The sequence below is a fragment of the Pithys albifrons genome, chromosome 12 (genome assembly GCF_047495875.1).
Source record: "Pithys albifrons albifrons isolate INPA30051 chromosome 12, PitAlb_v1, whole genome shotgun sequence".
Lineage (NCBI taxonomy): Eukaryota > Metazoa > Chordata > Aves > Passeriformes > Thamnophilidae > Pithys > Pithys albifrons.
In genome coordinates this window covers 6,779,843-6,800,988 of record NC_092469.1, presented here as the reverse complement: position 1 = coordinate 6,800,988, position 21,146 = coordinate 6,779,843, and the positions used below count along the sequence as shown (strand labels likewise).

General features: G+C 40.1%; 1 protein-coding gene across 5 annotated transcripts in view; it reads left to right on the top strand.

Moving 5' to 3' along the window:
• ZNF536 (zinc finger protein 536) overlaps positions 1-21,146 on the top strand; it is a 343,785-nt gene that overhangs the window by 271,396 nt on the left and 51,243 nt on the right. The window contains exon 9 of one of the 5 annotated variants that reach the window (XM_071567727.1): positions 11,118-11,159. The exons of the other annotated variants lie outside the window; for them this stretch is intronic. Within the exon in view, the coding sequence (XP_071423828.1) occupies positions 11,118-11,131 (14 nt within the window). The 3' untranslated portion in view covers positions 11,132-11,159. The remainder of the gene's footprint in view (positions 1-11,117; positions 11,160-21,146) is intronic. 5 annotated transcript variants of the gene reach the window in all.

Genomic DNA, 21,146 nt, shown 5'->3' with positions numbered 1-21,146 from the left:
GCTCCCATGCTTTACCAGTCTTGAGTGGGCCCTGTTTCTGGCAGTGGAGGTGGGTGGCTTCCAGGTGGTGGTTGGACAGGAAAGCTCTTGTGGTTTATTGGGTCTACTTGGTTTTGCCAGCCACCATGTAGGGAAGGGGCAGAGCAACTTCTCCCACTGCAGCCCTCAGGCCTTCAAATTCCTCTTGCCTTTCAGGAAAGGAGTGTCTTTTTTACAGGATCTCAGTGTTATTCATTGGAAAGACGGGAACAATTTTAAGCTTCCAGGTCTGTATAAGCTCTATTGAGAGTGGAAATTAGTTGAGGCTCCCTGTGGTGTATGTGACTATGGAAGCTACAATGCTCATTTGTCCTGCTGAGCGGTTCTCGTATGTGCTTTACTGGCTGCAGAAGTTATTTTTAAAATTTTATTTATTTATTTATTTATTAGTATTGCAAAGATCTCCAGTGGAGAGTGATGTGGTAGAACTGAGAGTTCAAGCTAACCCTCAGTCATGTGGCACAAAAATACTCTTCCAGAGTTAGGTTAGGAAGGTTTAGATGTACACTGAGTTAGCGTAGTTCCGGAATAAATTAGCTATCTGTTGCAGCCAAGAATCATGAGTCTGCACTTCAGGGTCTTGCAAAGGGGAAGGGAGAAAGAAGGGAAAGAAGGGGGGGGGGAGGGGGGGGAAGAGCAGGAGAGGAATTAAAAATTATGAACATGCAGACAAACCTCTTTATTTTAAAACTGGATTAATGGTGCTCTGTCTCTTTGATTGAAAACAATCTTTCTGGCTTATCCTTTTCCATTTTTCAGCCCCTTTGATGGATCTGGTCAGGTGGGGGAGCCCTGCACGTGCCCTGGGGACCCACTGACCAGCTCCCATGGCATGGGGGGTCGTTCTGTCTCTGCCTGCAGCAGCAGGACTGCACCAGGAGCCACCGGCCCATGGCCAGGTCCTGCTGCCATCACAGGGGATGAGCTTGTCTTCTAAAATTCACCCCAAACCTCAGGCACAGCACTGCAGGAGGTTGGGGAGCCATGGGGCACCCTGTGGGCTACATGCTGTCAGAACAAAGTCCTGAATTTTGACTTCCTGTTGTATGGCAGTAGAGTGTCGTTTAAAGTCTAAAACCAGCCAAAAGCTCTCATACCCTCACCCTCTCCACCACCCTGGATACAGAAATAGTCAGATCTTTTTGTTCATGATTAACTGACTCACGCTTAGAAATCATCAATTTAAAACCCATTTCAGGCAAAGTTACTGGAATGTTCTTTGCATGGACATATCAGTATATTTTAAATTACAAAAGTCTCCAATAGGTGCTGAAAATATCCTTAATAATTTTCTGAGGATATGGGAAATTTGGTACTAATTACTGTTATTTGCATCCCCCTCCCCCTCCAGAAAGTGTCTCTGAGAAGTAAAAGGAAATTTGGATACATAATGTGCGCTGACAGCTCCTACAGTGTGATGGGGAGGGACAATTTGAGTCTGTCACAGGGCTGTGCTCGGCTTCATAGAGATGGGATTTCTCTACATGCTAAAGTATGAGGAAGGCTAAATAACTCACAGGTGTCAACGGCACCAAAGAATTATGTGTGTCTGACCTATGAGAGAATAAATCTCATTTCCTGCTTAAATCCAAGAGACATCCCTTTAAGTGCAATAAAAATGTAACATTTTCTCCTCCTAATTATCTTTTACAATTTTCTCAAATTTATAAAAACAAGATTTTCCAATTTTTAAATATTTTTTTTTACTGGTAGATTGTGCTCTTTAGTATCATTTTACATAATTTAATACAATTTGTTCCATCCATTGGTTTTCATGGAGATACAAGCTGTTCGTTTGTGAGAAAGCTGGCATAGGCGCGAACGTTGGCAAAGAGTCACCTCCAGGAGTTTATTCAGATTTCAAAGTTGCATGGGGGCACCGGCCATTTTGAAGGAGATAAATGTTAAGGTAGCTTCTTTTTTATTTTCAATACTATTTATTTGATGTTTTTATTTTTAACGTGGGGTTGATAGCCTCCCCCTCCCCCCTTCCTCAGTCCTTGGCAAAGTGAGTCATTGTTATTTTGTCAGCTGAATCGTGGTCACAGAAAATAATCTAAGCTTAAAAGAGCGGCTTTCTCTGAAACGTGTGTTATTGAACGAAAAGAACACAGGTGTTTCTTAATTATTTGTGCAGAAGGAAAAAGTAATGCTGAGCGGATGTGCTGTAATGATTAACACACTGAGGAGGAGAGTCCGCAGCGAGTGAGATTCTCCTTTCTTCTCTCTGTGCCGCCCTTTCTGCCTCCTCCCGAGTGCCAGAGGGTAGTTGTGGGGTGGCAGAAGGAACTGTGCCTCTTGGTCCCCTAGAAAAATGCCTGTTTGGCTGTTGAATGCCAAATAAAGCATTCCCATGTCAGGGGTAGGATGTGCATTTTTGTGATTGAGGGGGTGGCAGTTCCCACTGAGATTCTCCTTACAGTGGGTCTACACATCCCTGCCTGGACACTCCAAACCTCTTAGCCGTTGTTTGGCACCACTAGAAAGGTGCAAATTTGGGCTTTTGGGCTTGGCAGTCATGAAGGCATCGTGCCACCACCCTACATCCCTCCTAAAAACAGCTCTGTTTTTCCATTGCAGCAGGTTAGGTAGTTTTCAACTTGCAGGAACCAATCAAAAAATTGTTATCTTGGTATAGATGCAGGTTTGTGGAGGCTGACAGCAGGAATCTGATGTTGTGTTTCTGAATGAGGACCTGGACCCATTGCCTTGCAGGGTTCATAGGGGTTGTTTCAGCTGGATGCTGTATTTGGGTGTTCACTGAGATGTTTCTGTCTTTGCCACGTGTTTCTGTAGCCCTTGGTATGAAAGAACCATTTTGGAGGCTGGTGGGACATACAGAGAGCACACTCTCCAACCTGTGTGCTTCCCAGAAATACCAGGAATGGGTTATGGAGAATAAAACGCTAAACTAAAAGGACACAGAGCAGTGGAGCTGGCAGGGTGCGGTGATCAGAGTGGGAGGTTAGCCAAGATGCCCAGCTGAAGCCACCTCCTCCCGAGAAATGTGATGAACACAGATTTTTAATGCTTTCAGGTCACCGGTTACCTGTGGTTTACACCAGTGCTGTAACCCTCTCCCTCACTGCACTGTTAGGGATGTCAGGGAAGGAAGGCTTATGGCTGTCTTTGGAGGTGCCCTGTCCCCTGCACCAACCAGACCCACGTTTTGACAGTGCCAGGTCAAATGGTACTGAGGCAGGATAAGATGTCCCATTAAGCAATTGCTCTTCAGATTATTGAGGGGGTTCGCTCAGCTGAAATGTGTCTGGTTACTCATCAGGGTGAAGTACAGTGAAATCTTTGAATTTGTACTCTGTTGTGTGACAGTAAAATACTGTTTCTCAAAACCCTGCCACTGTCTTCCAGGAAAGTGAACAAAATGGTTTTTCCTTTGTAATGAGTTTGGTTGTTTTTTGGTTTTTTTAACCAAGCTCTGGCACTTCTGACTATTTTACGGAATCATTCCTACAGATCATTCAAAGCCCCAAAGACAAAGCCTATATTGACTCCCTCACATACTAAATGATACACTAGTGCAATGCCTCCTATGGGAAGAACTTCTCCAAGGATTAAAAACTCAAGAATATCCTGTGCTTAAATATCAACTGTCTATTCCACATGGTGGTAATATTTTTTCCTCCCCTCAGCTGAAACCTATTTCAATGAGCTTTGCTGCTAATATTGAACTACCAGCCTGATTCTGGGACTCACCTTTCCAGTCTGGTGTGGAGTGTGCTGTGTCTCGGTGGCCCTCTTGATCTGATACCTTGTGCAGCCAGGGGAGTTTTCTTTTTTTCTGTTTTCTGGTTTTGGTGTTTTTTGTAACCCTATCAAAGCAACCATGAGCCTTGTTCTCGCCTCTCCCTGGCCATCTGCTTGAAGCATCTGGTAATCAGGTGCAAGCCCCCACATCCAGAGCATTCATGCTTAAATTTGCAGCTACCTTGCCACCCACATTGGCTTTTGTTATACTGCCAAGATGTACCTCTTTGTGTACTCGATATGAGAGAGGCTTAAATTCCACCATCAGCCTACTGAAATTGTGATGGGCCAGAGTGACATTATCACCTTTAACGTAGATATGTATCAGCCTTCTCCCATTTTTCCCTGCTAGAGTCTCCAGCTAATCTCTGCTCCAATTGCTCATCATACCAAACCATGTGTGTGCTGCAGAGGTACAGTTCTAAGTTGCAAATAATTTCTCAAAGAAATATCTCAGTCTAAAACATGATGATGTTTAATGTGCACTTGTCATTTCTGGGATTCTTCTTATATCCCTTTTTCCATCTGAGTAATCTCTGTGTATGTGTCTCCATATAAGAGACAAATAGAGTCATTGTTCTGCTCCATATTTTAATTCCATATCTGTATTTTAGGGACATTGCTGCCTTCCCAACAGACTGACTAAGTATTACAAACTGCCAAATTTAGGCTTTTGGAAGTGGCTGCAACTGAAATTGCCCATTGAATTTAAGAGCAGACAAATAATTTCAGCAAAAACACCAAAGGCAATGACCTTGAGCACTATCCCCTGTCCCTTACAAAAGGATCCCTAAAGAAGTAAAGCTTCACTGCTGCTGATTTATATTTCTTCAGCCCCATATTAGAAAAGAGAAAAGCATCTTGACTTCTGATTTTCTACTGCATCAAAATTCTCACATGTACTCGTTCTGTTAGGGTAGAAACATCAAACTAAGCCCCTAGTTGTGGAAGACCATGGAAATGTAAGGTATTTTCTATCTCCTGTGTCTGGATGGAATGAGTGCCCATCTGTTTGAGTAGGACTGTTTTAATAACGCAGTAGGAGTCACAGACAAAAGTCTTTGAGGTGGTCCCTGGTTTTGGAGCTGCCCCACCTGGTGCTGGGCTCAGAAAGGCCTTATTCCCTATAAGAGCATCTTGCAGACCAGCAAGCCCAGGCACTGGGAATCCTCTCCAGCAGACGTCGTGTGCCTCCCATCCACCCCAGGGAGACTGGCAGCTTGGCTCTTCCTGCCTTCTGAAAATCACCCTTGGCACATGTTGGGCATGCCCTTGGCTGCCCTCGGGATCTGCCCAGCACACACTCCAGTACTTTCTAAAATTTGGTGGTACACCTTTCGGCAAGTATCACATAGCACTGATTTGATGGTCCTGAGGCGCTGCCTGCATTGTCTAAAGAGAAATGTGCTCTGGACAGACACGGAGAATGCTGGCAAAGGACTACAATTCCAGAATGATCATATGTATCAATCTTACAAGTATTTTTCTATGTTGGTATCTGAGACCAGATTTATATGTAGAAGGGAGATGGTAAAAGACTAACTAAAAATGGCAACTGTCTAACTGTCTTTGCTGCAATTATACCATGTTGTTCTTGCTATACTTGTCAATATTTTTTTTCTTCCCAGACTGCTTATTCACTGTTGGCATCTTCTATTACACCTTTTTTTAATGTGATATTAAAAAAAACCCCCTACAAATAAGCTATAATGCCTTTTTTTTTAAGTTTGGAGTTGATTAAGAAACTAAGAAACAACCTTCATTGGAGCAATTGCTTAGGGAAGTTTATAAAGTATTTTATTTGTGTGGATTGCTTTTTAGCATTTCAAAACAAAATTAAAAGGTGTTTCAAACATGCAACATTTCACCAACTAACTCCTTGGAATTGTTTCAAAGATAGTAAAACTGTGTTTGTTATTTTTAAGCCTGTTGGGTCTATTTTTTTTTCATGTTTTCTTATTATGTGATTCTTCCCTGGCCCTCAAAATATGAACTTCAGCAGAAATTTGTGTACATGAGCAGAATGTATTATATCCATGTGTGATTCCACAAGTTTGGCACACCATTGTTGCCCATTCTACAGTCTGTAAGCACCTGCCCTTATAGATTGCCCAGATATTGCTGTGTGTGACTTTCACAGAATATAAGAAAAAACCAGTAAATACATTAAAGATGGCTTCACAGAATTTTTTCACGGAAAGCATTGGAAAGCCTTTATAGGTTATTGCAAAAGTCAGAAAGAAATCCACAGAGAGTTTTCCACAAATGGATAAAATAGAGGAGTATGTAGAAGAGGCCTTATTGGCTTGAGTCATGAAGCTGGCTCTCTCCAAGTGTTGTGCTGTAAGTTTAGTGGGAAAAGTTTGACAGCAATTTAATTTTCATTGACAAATACTGTCATAATATTGAGGGAAACTGTATCAACAGTAGTGGTCGATGCTCAACCAGTCATATGGACTGGACGAGCTTACCATATGCTTAACTACAAACTTCTCTTGGAAAGCTCCTTTAAAACACTTGACAAGCTTAAGATACTAGTCAGTAATGAGCTTGAACAGAACATGTGAAGTTTTACATTTTGTACAGAAAATGGATTAGTGTTGATGTGTTTCCTGTACAGAAGAGATTTGTATGCTGGTATCTGTGTAGCTACAGTGCCTGCGTGCATTTCTATAGCCTGAGGTTTGCCCAGTCAAAGGAAATTTAAAAGTGAAAATGAAAAAAAAAAGAAAACCAAGCATAATTTATTTCTTCTGCACAGCATTAAGGTGAGAATCTTTTCACTTATGTTACACATACGGTATTTGAATTTGCAGTTTCTGGTAGTAATGAGAATGCCAAACCCACAAACTGAGCCACCCCCCCTATTAGCATGATAATTATTACAGCAGGTGATAGGTCCAGGCTTTCATTAATGTGCAGTATTACTACCTTCTCCTTGCAATGAACCTTTTAGTCTGATTGCTGCCTTTAGCATTTTTTATTGTGATTTCTGTCTATAATTTCAGACAGTCTCTGAGTATTTGAGCTGGTGTCTGCCTAACTGACAACAGAGTCAAATCGGGTATCCAAAGATGCTAATGCTTCATCTTGCATCTCAGTGTGGGTTTGTTTGTGGGTATTTTTGTGGGCCTGATTGTATCCAAAATTAAGGAGTCTTGGACTGAATGTGTCCAGTTTCCCACCCCACTCCCCCCCCTCCTCTTGGCACACAGATTTTGGCTCCTGTGCATTTTGTGTTTTTTTTTTTTTTTTTTAATGTGTTTGTTCACACTCATAGACATACATATGTATATGTATATGTGTGCTTGTGTGTATTTAATGTATTTTTGACTATGGCCAAATACTGCACCAGGTTAGAGACTCCGTTAGATAATTCAAACAGAAGTCTGACCTGATTCTGTCTTAATTTGCTATGTTTTGTTAGCATTGAGCCATTTTTAATTTAGTTACATGTACACTAGTTCAGTGATAAGCAAGTTTAAACAATATGGAAGGCATAATGTATGCTTACATGAAAAGTATATACAGCCTTTCATTGCACTTTGTATTCAGGAATCATTCTCTTTTTTTCAGTTTTTCTGTGCTTTCCTCCACAAAAAGTAACTCTCTTCATTAGAAAGAATTAAAAAAATAGCTTTAAAAGTATTAGCAGAAAATAGCAGTTTCTATGCATGGTTCAGCTATGGCATATTCTTAGGGTAAATTTTTTTTTAAACAGCTTTAATTTCCAAGATTTAATGTTTTAAAGATATTTCTTGTGGAGTAAAGGTAGAATTAAGCCTGACTTGGATCCTTTTACTCCTTTGTAAATCAGACATGACTCCCTAAATGGCACTTTTAGATGAGAATGAAATTCACTTTTCTTGTTGGCAAATTGGTCAAATCTTTGGCCTTTAAGTATAGTAACTGTCCTTTATTTTTAAATCAAAAGGAATGGATGATCCCCTCAATTCTCTCAAGTCATTGTTTTCACTCCCCTATTTGTCACTATTAAATTTTATTTCTTGCCTGCAACAGGGATTTAGACTGCTTGGCCTCGAATTAGCTGGGTCTAGATGGTACCATCTGCTGAATGCTTAACAGCTATTAAGATTTTTTAGATTTTTAGCATGTTTTTTTAATGTGTTCATCTGACAAGGAAAAGAAAGCAAAAATGGTGTCCAGCATTATTTTATCATTTTGGCAACTGAAGTATATTGGCATGGGTACATTCCTTGTAGTAAGTGCCCGAGAGTACAAGTGTAAAGACAGTTTTGAAGCTTGTCCTCTAATAAAACAGCAATCATGGCATGTAAACCCAGCTGCCATGGGCTGGAGATGTTAAAAAACGTGGTGGCCTGAGATGGCCAAACCAGGGGCTGCTGTAATGGTGTGTTCACCATGATCTTTTCCTGGCGTGGCGCATCACTTGTGTAGTTTATCTTGGAAATACTCGTTATCTCTCAGTATTGCATCCCTTACCTTTACCAGATCAGTACTTTAACAGTGAAGATGTAAAACTTCTTTAAAGAAATGGAAAGGGCTGGTCCCCACTGCTACAGGTGCCTGTGGGTCCCCAGCCCTGGGTCTGCCCACTGGGTACCCCTCTCCCAGCACCTGTCCTGTGCAAGCCAAGCCTCAGCCCCCTGTGCTGCAGCCTTGCCTTACTTACCTCCAGTTTGGTTCAACACTACCCTAATCACCAATATGGCACCAAACAAAAATTCCCACTATTTTCCTTTGTTTGCCTGTAAGGCAGGAGTGTTTCATCCAAAGAAACCCACAGGACTTTCCTCCACAACGCTGCCAACCTGGTGTGTCACCACTGGGTTTTTATTCATCCTGCTTGAAGAGAAGCATTTATCAGCTGGTTTTGAAACCTCATTTTGCATTTAAAAGTGCAATAATTGGACCAAAGACAATGGGGTGTAAAAAAAAAAGGCCAAGCGAAGATGATCTTAGGTGGGGGGCTAAGTGACTGTGGGAATTTGCTGTTAGATGGAATGAGTCCAAACACTATCGTCCTGATCTGGGCTGTTTTGGGTGCTTTTCAAGCATTTATTTGCATTGATATGATCAAACACCCAGTTCAGAATGGCTGCTTTAAACTCAACAAAACGAACACAGGGATTCACTGAGTGCGAATCCAAAATTGCGTCTGGAGCTTTGTGCGTCGTTTTTAACAAGACCTTTTCTGTGTTCACTTTTTAAATGATGACACCATACTGGGGGTTGTCGTTCAACAGATTGTTGGTTCTTTTAACAATTTGTTCAATGGAGGAGGAGGAGGAGGGAGTAGAAGCAGCTATATTTGTCACTACTGTTGTTCAGTAGAATAATTGATTTTTCCAGTTTGGCAACCAATCCCCATTTTCTGCTGGTTTATTATTCCCCCCCTCCCCTTCATGTCTTTAACAAAAAGACACTTTTTCCTTCCAATTCTTAATAGCAATTTGCAGTCTCAGCTTTCTTGGTTGAGGAAACTGGGTCCAAGAAGGAACTAGTGATTTGCTTGGTGCTGGTCCAGCTGGGAATGAGTAGCTTCCTTGAAACCACCCGGCTGTGTGAGCACCCCCAACTTTCTGCCTTGTTAACACAGGGCTTCTTTTGACTCCACAGCTTTAGCAGTTGTTTTTCAAGATTTTTTTTTAATGAGAGTTTTATGGAAGGAAATATGAAGGTGTTGCACCCTCAGGGAAGATCTTTGTGCTGTTTGTTTGTCACAGCAGATGCTGTGCCTGTGCCTTGCCCTTCCAGCTCTAAGGCTCCATGCTTTGATAGCTGGTTTTGTTCAGGGTGGTAACCAGTGGCACTCTCAGTCAGCTGGAGGGTGTCCTCTGGGTGCAGGGGAGTATTTGGTGGTTGTGTACACTTTGATTAATATTTTTTTAAAAGCTTTTTACTAAATTCAGTAGGCCTTCAGTTTCTTTTCTTTTTTTTTTTTTCTTTCTGTTTTCATACCTTTTACTCTACCAGTAGGAGCTCTGCATATCCAGGGTTCTGATGGAGTTATCCCTCAGGCAGGTAGCTACACAATACCAAGGACTCCTCTTTGGAACTACAATAAAAAGGCTGCTCAGGGTTTCACATGAGGCACCCAGCAGTGCCTCACAAGGGTGAATGTAGCCAGCTTCTGCTGAGCTTACTCCTCAAAATCCTGGTACCTTTTGGTATTCAGACATATCTCAAGGACTGATGCTGAGAGCTGATATGAGGCAGTCAGCCTTGAATGTCCCAGACTCATCATCATTGTGGGAACAAAGGAAAGGGAGTCTGATTCCTCTCCCAGTACAGCTAATGGGACAGAGTGTATTGTTGTTTGTCAGAACACGAGTGCAAGGCTGGTGTTGCGGTCAGGCTCATGTCTTATCCCTTGTAACCAAACTGCTGCTCTTAAGGAGGGGGATGCAGGGCTATGTGTCAAAAATGGTGAAATGGAGCAAGTCTGGAGGAGATGGAAATGTCACATCTCTGTTACAGCAAGATGCTGCCCTTTTTTTTTTCCTTTTGATTATTATTAATTTAATTATTATCCCAGCTGGAGGCAGCACTCCACATAGTATGCTGGCTAGGATATATATATATTTTTTAATATCTTTTGGAGGTGGGAGGGGTTTCTCCTCTTTCTTACCTTTGATTCCTGCAGCATCTGGGTGCTGCTCTAGGGAAGTGGCTCACTGGCCTGGGATATGTGGGAGGTTTGTGCCTCCTTTCTAAGAAACTTATGCATCCATTTGCTGCCAAATTTTTAAAGTCTTTTTAATGTAAACATGTACAAATATCTCCAAAAAAGGCCTTAAAACTTCAGTACAGAACTATATTTGCATGTTAAACTAAAAAACATATTTAATATATTACCAGTAATTGATTTAATGCCTAAGTAAGACTAACTCTGAATAAATTAATCAAATAGTTGCAAGAGGAAAGTGCAATAATTGTCCTGATTTGAGTGAATGAAGTGGTTAAGGCTTCTATTTACTAGGTTTGTTAAGCATAAATGTCTAACATTTAGACTTCAGCAATTTCTTCAGCACCAGCCCTCTAACAATATTCAAAATTATGACTGAATTTTGCAAGTTACTGTAATTTGAGGCTTTTTCCAAAGCTTCTAAAGTCAGATACAATAATTAAAAAAAGTTCTTTCTTTTCCTCTCCTTTTTGATTATTGCAAATTGGGTACAATAATCTTGGCTAGTTTGAATATTAGAAAGGTGAATGTGCATCATTAACAATAGGATTTTATGAACAATTTTGTAATATTATGTAATATTTAAATTTATGTTGCCTTTTTTCAATTTTACATGTAGTAATTAATTTTGTCTTACTGACAGATGATTCTCAATGACTGATTTTCAAGAAAAAAATCCAGACAGGTATTTTAACCCTTTGTTTTCATTCTAGACACCTCACATTCATGGGTCTGGTTGTAATTAAGGGATGCTGTGCTTAGCTCAGTTGTGAATTAAAGTTTAGTGCTACTTATATGAGTGCCTGTAGCTGTAATTTCATAACAACCTTTTTCTGGATGGGTGGTGGGAGTGTGGACAGAGGAGATGTCTGCTTTGCTCTGAACAAAATATACTCTTATCATGCATTACCCAAACCTCCTGGTGTTTTTTGCAACCAGTAAAGGAGTGAGCTGGCAGACAGTGGGATCCCCACGTTCCCTCTCCTCAATGCAAGAGCCTCTGAATCTACCTCATGCCCCAGCATGAAGTGGCATGGTGGTGATTTTTATGTGTAGAATGGGAAAGAAATAATGTGTGTTTCTAGTTAGGAATATGAAGCAAGGAAGGGAAGGGTGGATGGGGGACGACAGCCAGGAACACATCACCTTAACACAGACCCCTTATCCTGCCGCTTGAGTGAGGCAAACTTACCTCTGTCTTCCTCCTTCACCCTCCCTTTCCTTGCTATTGATCCATCTCTCAGTCTTGCAATCTATGTATTTCCAGTATTTATCATGCCGTGCTTGCAGAGGGTGACATTGTCGTTGGATGTCTCTTAGGGCTTCTACTACAAATCACTGGTTTTAAGGCTACTCCCTGAAGGTGTAACCCTGAAAACATTAAAGAATAAAAATTCATTATGGTATAGGCAATAAAGGATCTCTTGTCAGTTACAGACAACTATAGATATCAGTCTGTCACTTGCACCATGGCTGTATTGTTACATGTAAACCGCATTTTTTTCTGTGATAGGTGGAGCAATAGAATTTCTGGCCTCCCACTTCTAGTATCTTCATGCTGGGTTCATAAGGGGGGAAACAAGACCATCAAGAGTATTCCCTTCAGGCCCCTTGTTTTGTATATATTTTGCTTGGGAAATAATATACCACCCCCCCCCCCCCCGAAGTATATGAAGCGAGTTGGGTGTGATGGCAAATCTGCAGAGGCTGCTGGTCAGGCGGGTTTCTCATCAGCCTGACTCTGTGGGGTCACTGTGTGTACCCTCTTGTCACCTCTCAGTTACCTGCGTTTGCATGTTACATGCATGAAAATTTGCAGATTTGAGCCAATTTACATTGCTTTCCTGGTCCATGATACAAATTAAGAGGCATTATTTTTTAATATTGCACTTGAGTAGCAGCTCTCATAGTTTAAAGTACAGAAGGATGAAAAGTCAGGAACATAATTGCACTGTTTGGCTTTTCTTCTGAATGAGTCATGGTGTAATATTTTTCCACAGGTTGCTAATGCTGCCCTGTGTTGTGTGTGACGTTGTCTGTCATCTCTGTGTAAAAAAAATTCCACTTAAATTCCATTAGTGACTGCTTTTCCTTAGCTTTGGCTTGTGCTCCCTTGTTGTTAGATAGGGCAGTAACTTGAGGCTGCTTCAGCAGTTGTGTGTTCCCTACCTGGGCTTCTAAGGAATATTGAGCTGGTTTGGATTTTGACTTATTAGGATAACTTTGTCACTTGGATTTTTGGATGCTCTAATGATGATAATGTTTTCCTAAAGATAAACATAACCAAAGTTAAGGTATAGTCCTGAAAATATTTCCTTGTTACCCCATTACATGCTGCAGGAATGATTTTGAACAGTTTAGTTAGTGCCTCAGTTTGAAAATTCCAGAATTATCTTTGCCTTTTTATGCATTAGGTTCTCAAGAACATACTAGGCTTAAGATTTTGAGAGTTTAATTTCTAATTATTCACATGCTTCTGCCCCTTCTGTCTCTGCTAAGGAGAGTGGCGAGTGACGCCTGCCTTTTGTTCTTGCCACAATGTCACTTGACATTTTTTCTGTATTGAATCATATCCCATCATATTCCTTGCTCACTAAAAGGCAGGCTGGATTTTTTATTTATAATTGCCCTTCATTCATGTTGTCTGTGACTTCTCCTCCATTTCCTACTTTGAATAAATTTCATCCAGTTTTTGAATGCTTTTGAAATGGAAGTGAAATAAAACCAGCTTGTCTAGTGATTTTTGGGACAGGCCAGCTAACCTCTCCTACACTCGCTCTCATGCTGTTAACATGCAGAGCACTGTGCCCTCACAGGCTGTCCGGTTTGTTATGCATTATTTAGCTCACCCTCTCTCCAGAACTTACAGTATTGTAGCCTGTTAGGGAATCATACGGCATTACCTTTCAGAGAGCCCACATAAATCATGTTCATGGCTTCCTTCAATTCCTATTTGAGATTTTTTGGGGGGAGGAATGGGGAAGATATTTTTTTTTCCAAATATTCTATTAGTTTTGTTACATACGATCTCCCTTTTGTGAATCCACGCTGAATATCTTTAATTAAATCATAACTTTCCCTATTTTTTCCCTGATTAGTGTTTCCAATATCTTTCCCATTGCTGAAATCAGTCTGACTGGTGTTTAATTTCCTTGCTCTTCCCTAGAGCTGCTGTTATATATAGGTGTCCTCCCATCCACAGGTACCTCCCCTGATTCCAAAGATGTTCCAGAGATATTTGCTAGTATCCCCTTGGTTCTGCCTCTTCCTGCCAGTTTCTAGCTGGCATCCCATCTTCTGTGGCATGTTTTGGACTTTAGCTACATGAAGAAGTGCATTTTTACAGCCTCAGCCTCTTTCAGTTTATTCATGTTTCTCATTCTTGGTAGCTGCTCTGTGCATTGATGTTTGCAGCTGCCTTGGTTGCAGATCTCCTGCTTGGTGTCCTTGTCGGTTGGTTTGTATGCAGTGTAGGGTGGCCTCATGCCAATCCTCTCCCTGTGCATCCCAGTCTGTGATAAACCGGGAAACCCTGCTGGATGTTCAGAGGCTGAGGCCAGTGTGCTATCCTCAGACCATCCTTCCTCTTCAGTCTGAGATTTTTCTGCTCTGCTATTTTGGATTTCCCAAGACAGAGATTGCTTCTCTGACCCTTCCATGTATTTTTGTCATGCTGCATGTGTATTTTCTGCTGATATGAACTCATCTTTGAATACTTGCCATTTCTGTATGGAGTTGTTTCCTCTGCTCCTTTATTCCATTCAGGGTCTGCTCCTCCTCTCATTGAAGTCAGCTGGGAGTTTTGCCATTGCCTTCCTCGAGAGCAGCAGTGAGCCTGCGATTCACTGACACTTTAAGCATGCTCTCAAAATTAACCCTGCTGAAATTGAACATCGATATTGAGCTTTATGTTTTAGTTGTAAATCCAACTCTAACTCCTTGAATGCTTCTTCTGTTTGAAGAATGGCTACTATGAAGAAGTCCATTAATTTTAATGTTACTCTCCATGGTTAGATTTGGGTCATAACATTTCCACTGTCATAACTGCAAAAACAACATCAATAGAAACTTGCGTTTTCTGGATGCTGCACCAGATGCACCAAAATCTGTTTGTCATTCTTCCCTGTCATTAGGAAACTTGTAGATGTACAAAACCTGCTCAAATAATGTTTAAATATTTGGAGGGGAAAAAATAGTTAAATGATAAGAAGAAAAAAAACCCCTATGAAAATAAGGATGAGTACAGAATTGGGGGGGGGGCTGTGTTTTGGTTTATAGGAGTAGTAGTGTGAAAACTTTTACTTTTCCCTTGCAAATAATGCTGAGAATCACATGCCTCTGTCCCCACAAACCATTGTGGAAAAGAGTCCACAGGACCCATGACTTCAACCAGAAAACTGCTGCTCTGTCCTTAGCTCACCCCACTGTGAGGAAGGCTGGTACCACATATGGTATGTAAGCTCACACTTACTTCTCTGAGACCATGGAAACCTGAGCATGATGGAATACATCAGGGATGGAGTGGCAGCCTTGATTGCGAATATTTTTTGCTAAAGTCAGACACTGAATGTTACTGTAATGACATTTTATATCTCTCCTATATTCTAGCAGAGAGAGCCACAGGTGTTCCACTGGAATTACTCACACATTTATAGAATTGGACATTCTGTCATTAAATGGACTTAAAACTAAAAAGCCTTTGTCTGTGAAAGGTGGCCAATAGAAAGGGACTTTGGATTATCTGATATCCCATAACTTAATCATATGGCTCTTAAGAGTAGGGCATAAGCAGCTGTGTCTCACTAATATGCATGCAATATGTGTAAAGTGATATGCTTTAATTCTAAACTTGTTTTTAGCAGGAAGAAAAAAGCATTTAGATGAGGAACATTAAGATTCAGCATTAACCATTTTTTTCCTCAGGGCAAAATTATTCATCACCTGATATTTATTAAGGCAACATTTTTATTTTATTGCTCTGTACTGTAAAGAGTCTTTCCAAACATTCTCAAAGTTGTGCGGGGAAGTTTTATGGGCAGATTTGCAGACAGCATTTAAAGTGGTTTTCAATATTTGAGAAAGATATTTTCCTTTTCCTAAATAGCAATGTTGTCAAATCTCATAGCAAAAATAACAGAACTAAGCAGTCATTTAATTTATTATTTAATTTTAATTTTTTAATTCATCCTCCCACATTATATAAACTTGATTTCTGTATCGTAGCCTTAATTGTTAGTTTGTGTTAGTTTAATCTCTCTTATTTAAGTATGTTTGCTTTAATAATATTAAAAAAAACTAAGACAAAGAAACTGTAGATTAGAGACTTTATTTTCAGGGTAAAATGATACGGATAAGTGAGCGTCAACTGACCAGAAATTATTTGCTTCTGTCTGTTAGACACGTAATGGAGTCATTTAACTAGTCAAATTAGGAGCTGTAGAAATGCACCATGCTTCATTACTGAGTTCGAATGGGCACCATTTTACATTTACGTCAAAAATTATCTCATAGCAAATTAATGTTTTCATTGTGTGGGGAAGCGGGAGCTGTGCAGTATCAGCACCACCTAGAGGATGCGACACAGATGGCTTGGAAATGTTGGTCACAAAAACCCTGAGAGGAATAGGTTATTTTTTAAAAAAGCAAAGTACTTCAAACAGACTGCTGCCTTCCCCAAAACAGCCCTGGAAGTTCTGAAGCCTCACTCTCTCAAGCTATAACCCGTTCTGCAGATCCCCACCATCAGCTCACACAAACTTGTGAGTCTTTATGAAGTGTATTGGGTCGATTCTTCTGTAAAATCCTTCAATCTTGATACCAGTAGTTGTATACTTTTAATGCAAGGAGACACTGTTAGAAGTCAAAATATCACTTGGAAAAATGCAGAGAATTATCTGTCTGGGCAACCAGAAGAATTTCCAGGTGAGGTTATGGAGGCTCACTCATCCTTGAAATTTCCTGAAAAGCCAAAGACTGAAAAAAAATTATTATTTAACAAATTAAGTGCTACTACGGCAAATAGAAACAGCTAGTGCTTTCGAGTACAGAAAAAGAGAAAATATTGAGGCAAAAATGAGGGCAGTGAGTACTTTCAGCTTGAAAAAATTATAGCAGTGAATTGCCATCATGCAGGAACCGAAAAGGGTTACATGGAGAACTAGTAGCACTAATAAATATTGATCAGTGATAGCTGTAAGCTGTTTAAAGCACAGAGGTGTTTTGGGTGGCTCACCATGTATTTTCTCAAAGGGATACTTGTTAAACAGGTGGTAGTATAAAATCTAAAAATAAAATCTAACTACTCTGGGGAGGGGATGCTCACAGGTGGGACCCTGACCCATCCTGGTATTTCATCCAGCAGTGTCAGGGCGCAACAGGCACTCCTGGCATCAGACAACTGGAAGACTTGCAAGGCAGGAAATTTTCATGCCTAAGTGTTTTGTGATGAAAGACTGCAGAGGCTAAGTGCCTTTGGCAGCATGGTTTAGTGTTTCAACACAACTTCTGGAATTCTGGAAAGGGGGAGGGGAAATGGTTAGTGAGCCCTGACCACGTCCGGCTCCAGCAGGTACTGTGGAGAAGGGTCCTGAGTCCTCCCAGCTCAGCAGTGGCTGTTCTGTTTTTGTCAGTGGCTCTCAGCTCCATCACACTCACCATGGCCTTGGAAACTCAGAGCAGAGCAGTGAGCCAGGATGGACCATCATTTGTCACCCAGCCCAGACTTCTGTCTGTGTGGGCAAAAAAAATGTCTCCCAGTAATTCCTTCAAGGAAAGGTTCTTTTTGCACTTCAAATACATGGTGCATGTGACCAGAAACTTGCAGGATTTGAGACTCAGATATGATTTGCATTTAAGATAATATAAATTGACCAGAATATCTAAACTTGTTTTCCAGTCCTACTAAATGCTTGCATGCATAACTGTGTAATTCTCCATATTAATATTCTTAGAAGACATTTATAGAATAAAAAAAAAAGTAAAAAAATTCACGAAGTATTTTGACACAAATCACAGAATCTGGAGACAAAGATGAGCTGAGGGGGGGAAATGGACCAGAATTCATTTAGTATTACACTTATCTCTAGTGCAAATGATCACTTACTCATGAATTAAAATGCAGCTGCCCATTGGAGTTGGATGATGAAAATTCTTTATAATTGTTTAAAGTGTGTAATTTTTTGTTATTTTTCATATTTTAATGAGTTGCTCATCAGGATGCTTTGAAAAAATCAAACAATTTATTGTGATAGTATTTCATGGCTAAGTATAGTGTCTTAAATGCATACTGTACTGTAAGTTCAAGAATCTGCCAGTGACTTCAGAGCTACAGTTATGGTAATGCCAAATTGGTAGACATTAGTCCGTGTCCGTGAACAAGTTTTCTTTTGTTCTTGACAAAGCTTTTTTTTTTTTCCCTTCTCTCTCTCCTTTTTTTTTTTTTTTAAGGGCTTAGGCTCATTGCAGAAGAGGATTTCTTTCAAACAGCAAAGAAAAAAGTTAAGAGCCATGCTTACAAGTACCCTAGTATTTTTTTTAACTGTAGAATCACTTTACCTATTATCATGAATCTTGTCTGCTGAGATAGTTCAGCCTTCATGTTATGTTTACCAAGGCCAGACTAGAGGATCAAATAATTTATAACCATTCCTGTTGGATTTTATGTAATAACTTTGGAACTCATATAGAGTAATGATCCACAAACTCTTTTAATGTTCATTATAAAATATGAAATATTTCTCAGAACCATTGCAATTATGTGACCAGACATAACTGTTTCACACTTGAGTAAATACAGGGAGGTTTAACATAACTTTATTATCTTCCTGTCTTTTCCTCTCATTGATGTGATAATACTGTTTTAATATTTTTCTAAAGAAAAGTTAAGTAATTTCAGAATCTCTATTGAGGCCTAGTTTATTGGTTTTTGTAATAGAGTACTCAAGAATAATTGTATTTATGATTAGACTGATAGTAGTAAATGTTGTTGTGCTGAATAGGGGTAAAATACCCTGAAAGCTTTTTATTATTATACGAATATACACACATATATCAGTAGGAAGAAATTATTAATATCTGTCTGTCTGTCTATGCATTTATATTATGCTCATCATAGTATCAGTGCACTTTCTCTGGAGACTTTCTGGGGTTTAGAAGTTATTAAAATGTCAGTAGATATGGGATGGCAAAACTCATTAAGACTACATTAAAAAAAACATGCCAGGTCCTTGCCTGATACTCAGAGCTAACCTTTAATTTCCCCCTCTTCTTCTGATCTTCTTGGATTTAGACTAGACATAAAGTGGAGCCTGTCACAACCCAAACTCACTGCTGAAGCTGTTTGATCAGCCCAAGCTCCTGTTAATGTGAATTGGGACTTCATGGGCCTTTGAAGGGTTCCTGTCCTGTTTAGGGTAGAAGAAGCCTCTGAACTTTTAGCTGGCAGCTCTGAAGCCTTTCACATTTCTGTCACTGTGCTGTACCTTTCACAGGAGTGATGGACTCACAAGCCCATCTCTGAGGTTCCACCTGTATCTGTATTACGGCATGTGCACTGAGCATTCGGAGCTAATGCAGGGTGAAATAAGCTCCTCTAAGGAAAACAGCACAGAGGAGGATGGTTTCCTTCCTTGAGGAGCAGTGTGCAGTGGGGGATGAGGGTGAACAGGAACTGGTAACAAAGCAACAGAATTTTGGTGTCCATCAGAATGGGACAAATCTTTCACCAAAACAGCACAATCTAGTCAAGAATGGACTTAACATACATAAACCTTTTTCCCCCCTATTTCTCCCTTTGTCTGCCTGACGTCCCTCATCTTGCAGACACTTCAGAGTATGCACTGTGGTTTTGCCCTGGTCTGTGCCATGCTGGAGGGCAGTGTGGCAGCACTGTGATAGGAACAACAGTAGGGGTGACTGGGACCGTGTGTGGTGACTAATAGAGAGGACACTTGCACAGAGGAGGTCTGCAGCAGGGCTCTGGCTGGCTCATGAAGTTGAGACCTGCTGACTGTCCTCAGGGATTTTTTCTCCTGTTTTGCCTGTCTCAGACCACATAAGTGACCTGATGTGGTGCATTCACAACAGCTCCATGGACTTCAGGGCACTAAAGGGTTAAATCATTAAATCTCTTCACTCTGACCATCCTGTTTGCTTCTGGTACTGCAGGCTTTGTGCAAGGAGAGGTAATTTTCACATGTTAAAGAAAAGAGAGAAGTGAATCCAGAAATGTTATCTTCAGGAGTCAGGGATAACCTGCAAGATGCTAAGTGTGGAAGTAAAGCAGAGCTATGAATCTGGTATGCACTATCATTCCTAACGAGAGAGAGAAACACATTATTTCAAAGAGTCCCTCTGTTGCATGGAATATTTGTAGGACATTCTGTTCTCTTTACTTTAAAATTAAAATGTCTTTATTTGTCATTATGAAATGCTGATGCATTGAAAAAATGTGTCCAATTGTATTTACCAGTAGCAAAATGTGGTATATCTAATGATATGAGGAGAGGTATAATCTATGCAGGAGATGCAAAAGACCAGTAATAAGACTGGGTCTCTGTTTTGATACTCGGAGATTAGTTTTGTAAAATTTTACATATGAAACAATTTTCTTATGAACATTTTTAAGTTTTAAAATTCTAGGATTGTATCTATTTTTAGTAATTTATGGATTTTTAGTGCATTCATATTAGAGAATTTTTATTACTGTCTAAGGTATGTTTTTGTCCAGACAGAGTCACAATAATTACTTTGACACTAGAAACTAAATTTTCAAATCAGATTGTGAAAGATCTTATTTTGCCTGTAGTAGAATATAGCTCAGTGTAGGGTAAAGCTTCATGTTTGAGGTGTCAGAAGGAAGATGATCTGAAGACAAAGATTTAGAAAAACATTCTGCTTATTTTTTCAGGCCTTTTCTTTCCAGAATTCAAAAGATTGGACAGGCTACTTTTGATCTAGTGGTATTTGCTGGATGTTCACACTCAGTTTCATTTAACTGCTTTCTACAGGGAAGCACATGATTCAGTTAACCAGGGATGGAGTTTCCCTGTACACTTGACCTGGGGGTGTATTACCCAGATGTAGAAAAAACAAAAACAAAACCCCAACTGTTGATGAGTTTCAATATCTTTAGGCCAAGTATCCATTATAAATTTCATAGCATGAGCCTAAGCTGATGCTCCAAGTATGAGGGGCAATCATACAAAATGTGTTTACATTCATTCTTCACCACAAACAAATGAAATCCGTTTTCAGACAAGTTTCACTGTGCTTTGGAACTCCTATACCCTGAATATTCAAGGCATGTGTGAAATAGTTCAACAAACAGATAATTTTTTGGAACCTGGAACAAGTCAAAACAAATGTATTTTAAACTTGTCTCTAATGATAAATGGATTTATCATGAGCACATTACATGTGCACCTTTAGCATATGATCAGAGATGTCTCTGTTTAATATAGCATTTTCCCTGTGATATTATGAGCTAGAAAAACTATCTCCAATCCTGTCAGCATAAAAACTGCTCAGCAGGAGGTGAAGCACATGAAGCAGTTTCCAGGCCTCTTAACATACACAATTCATGCAGATGAAAAGGTTTTGATAGCTTAACTCTTTTTTTTTTTTTTTTAAATCTTGGATGCCTAATGGTCGACTTTTTGCTACTATCTTGAGA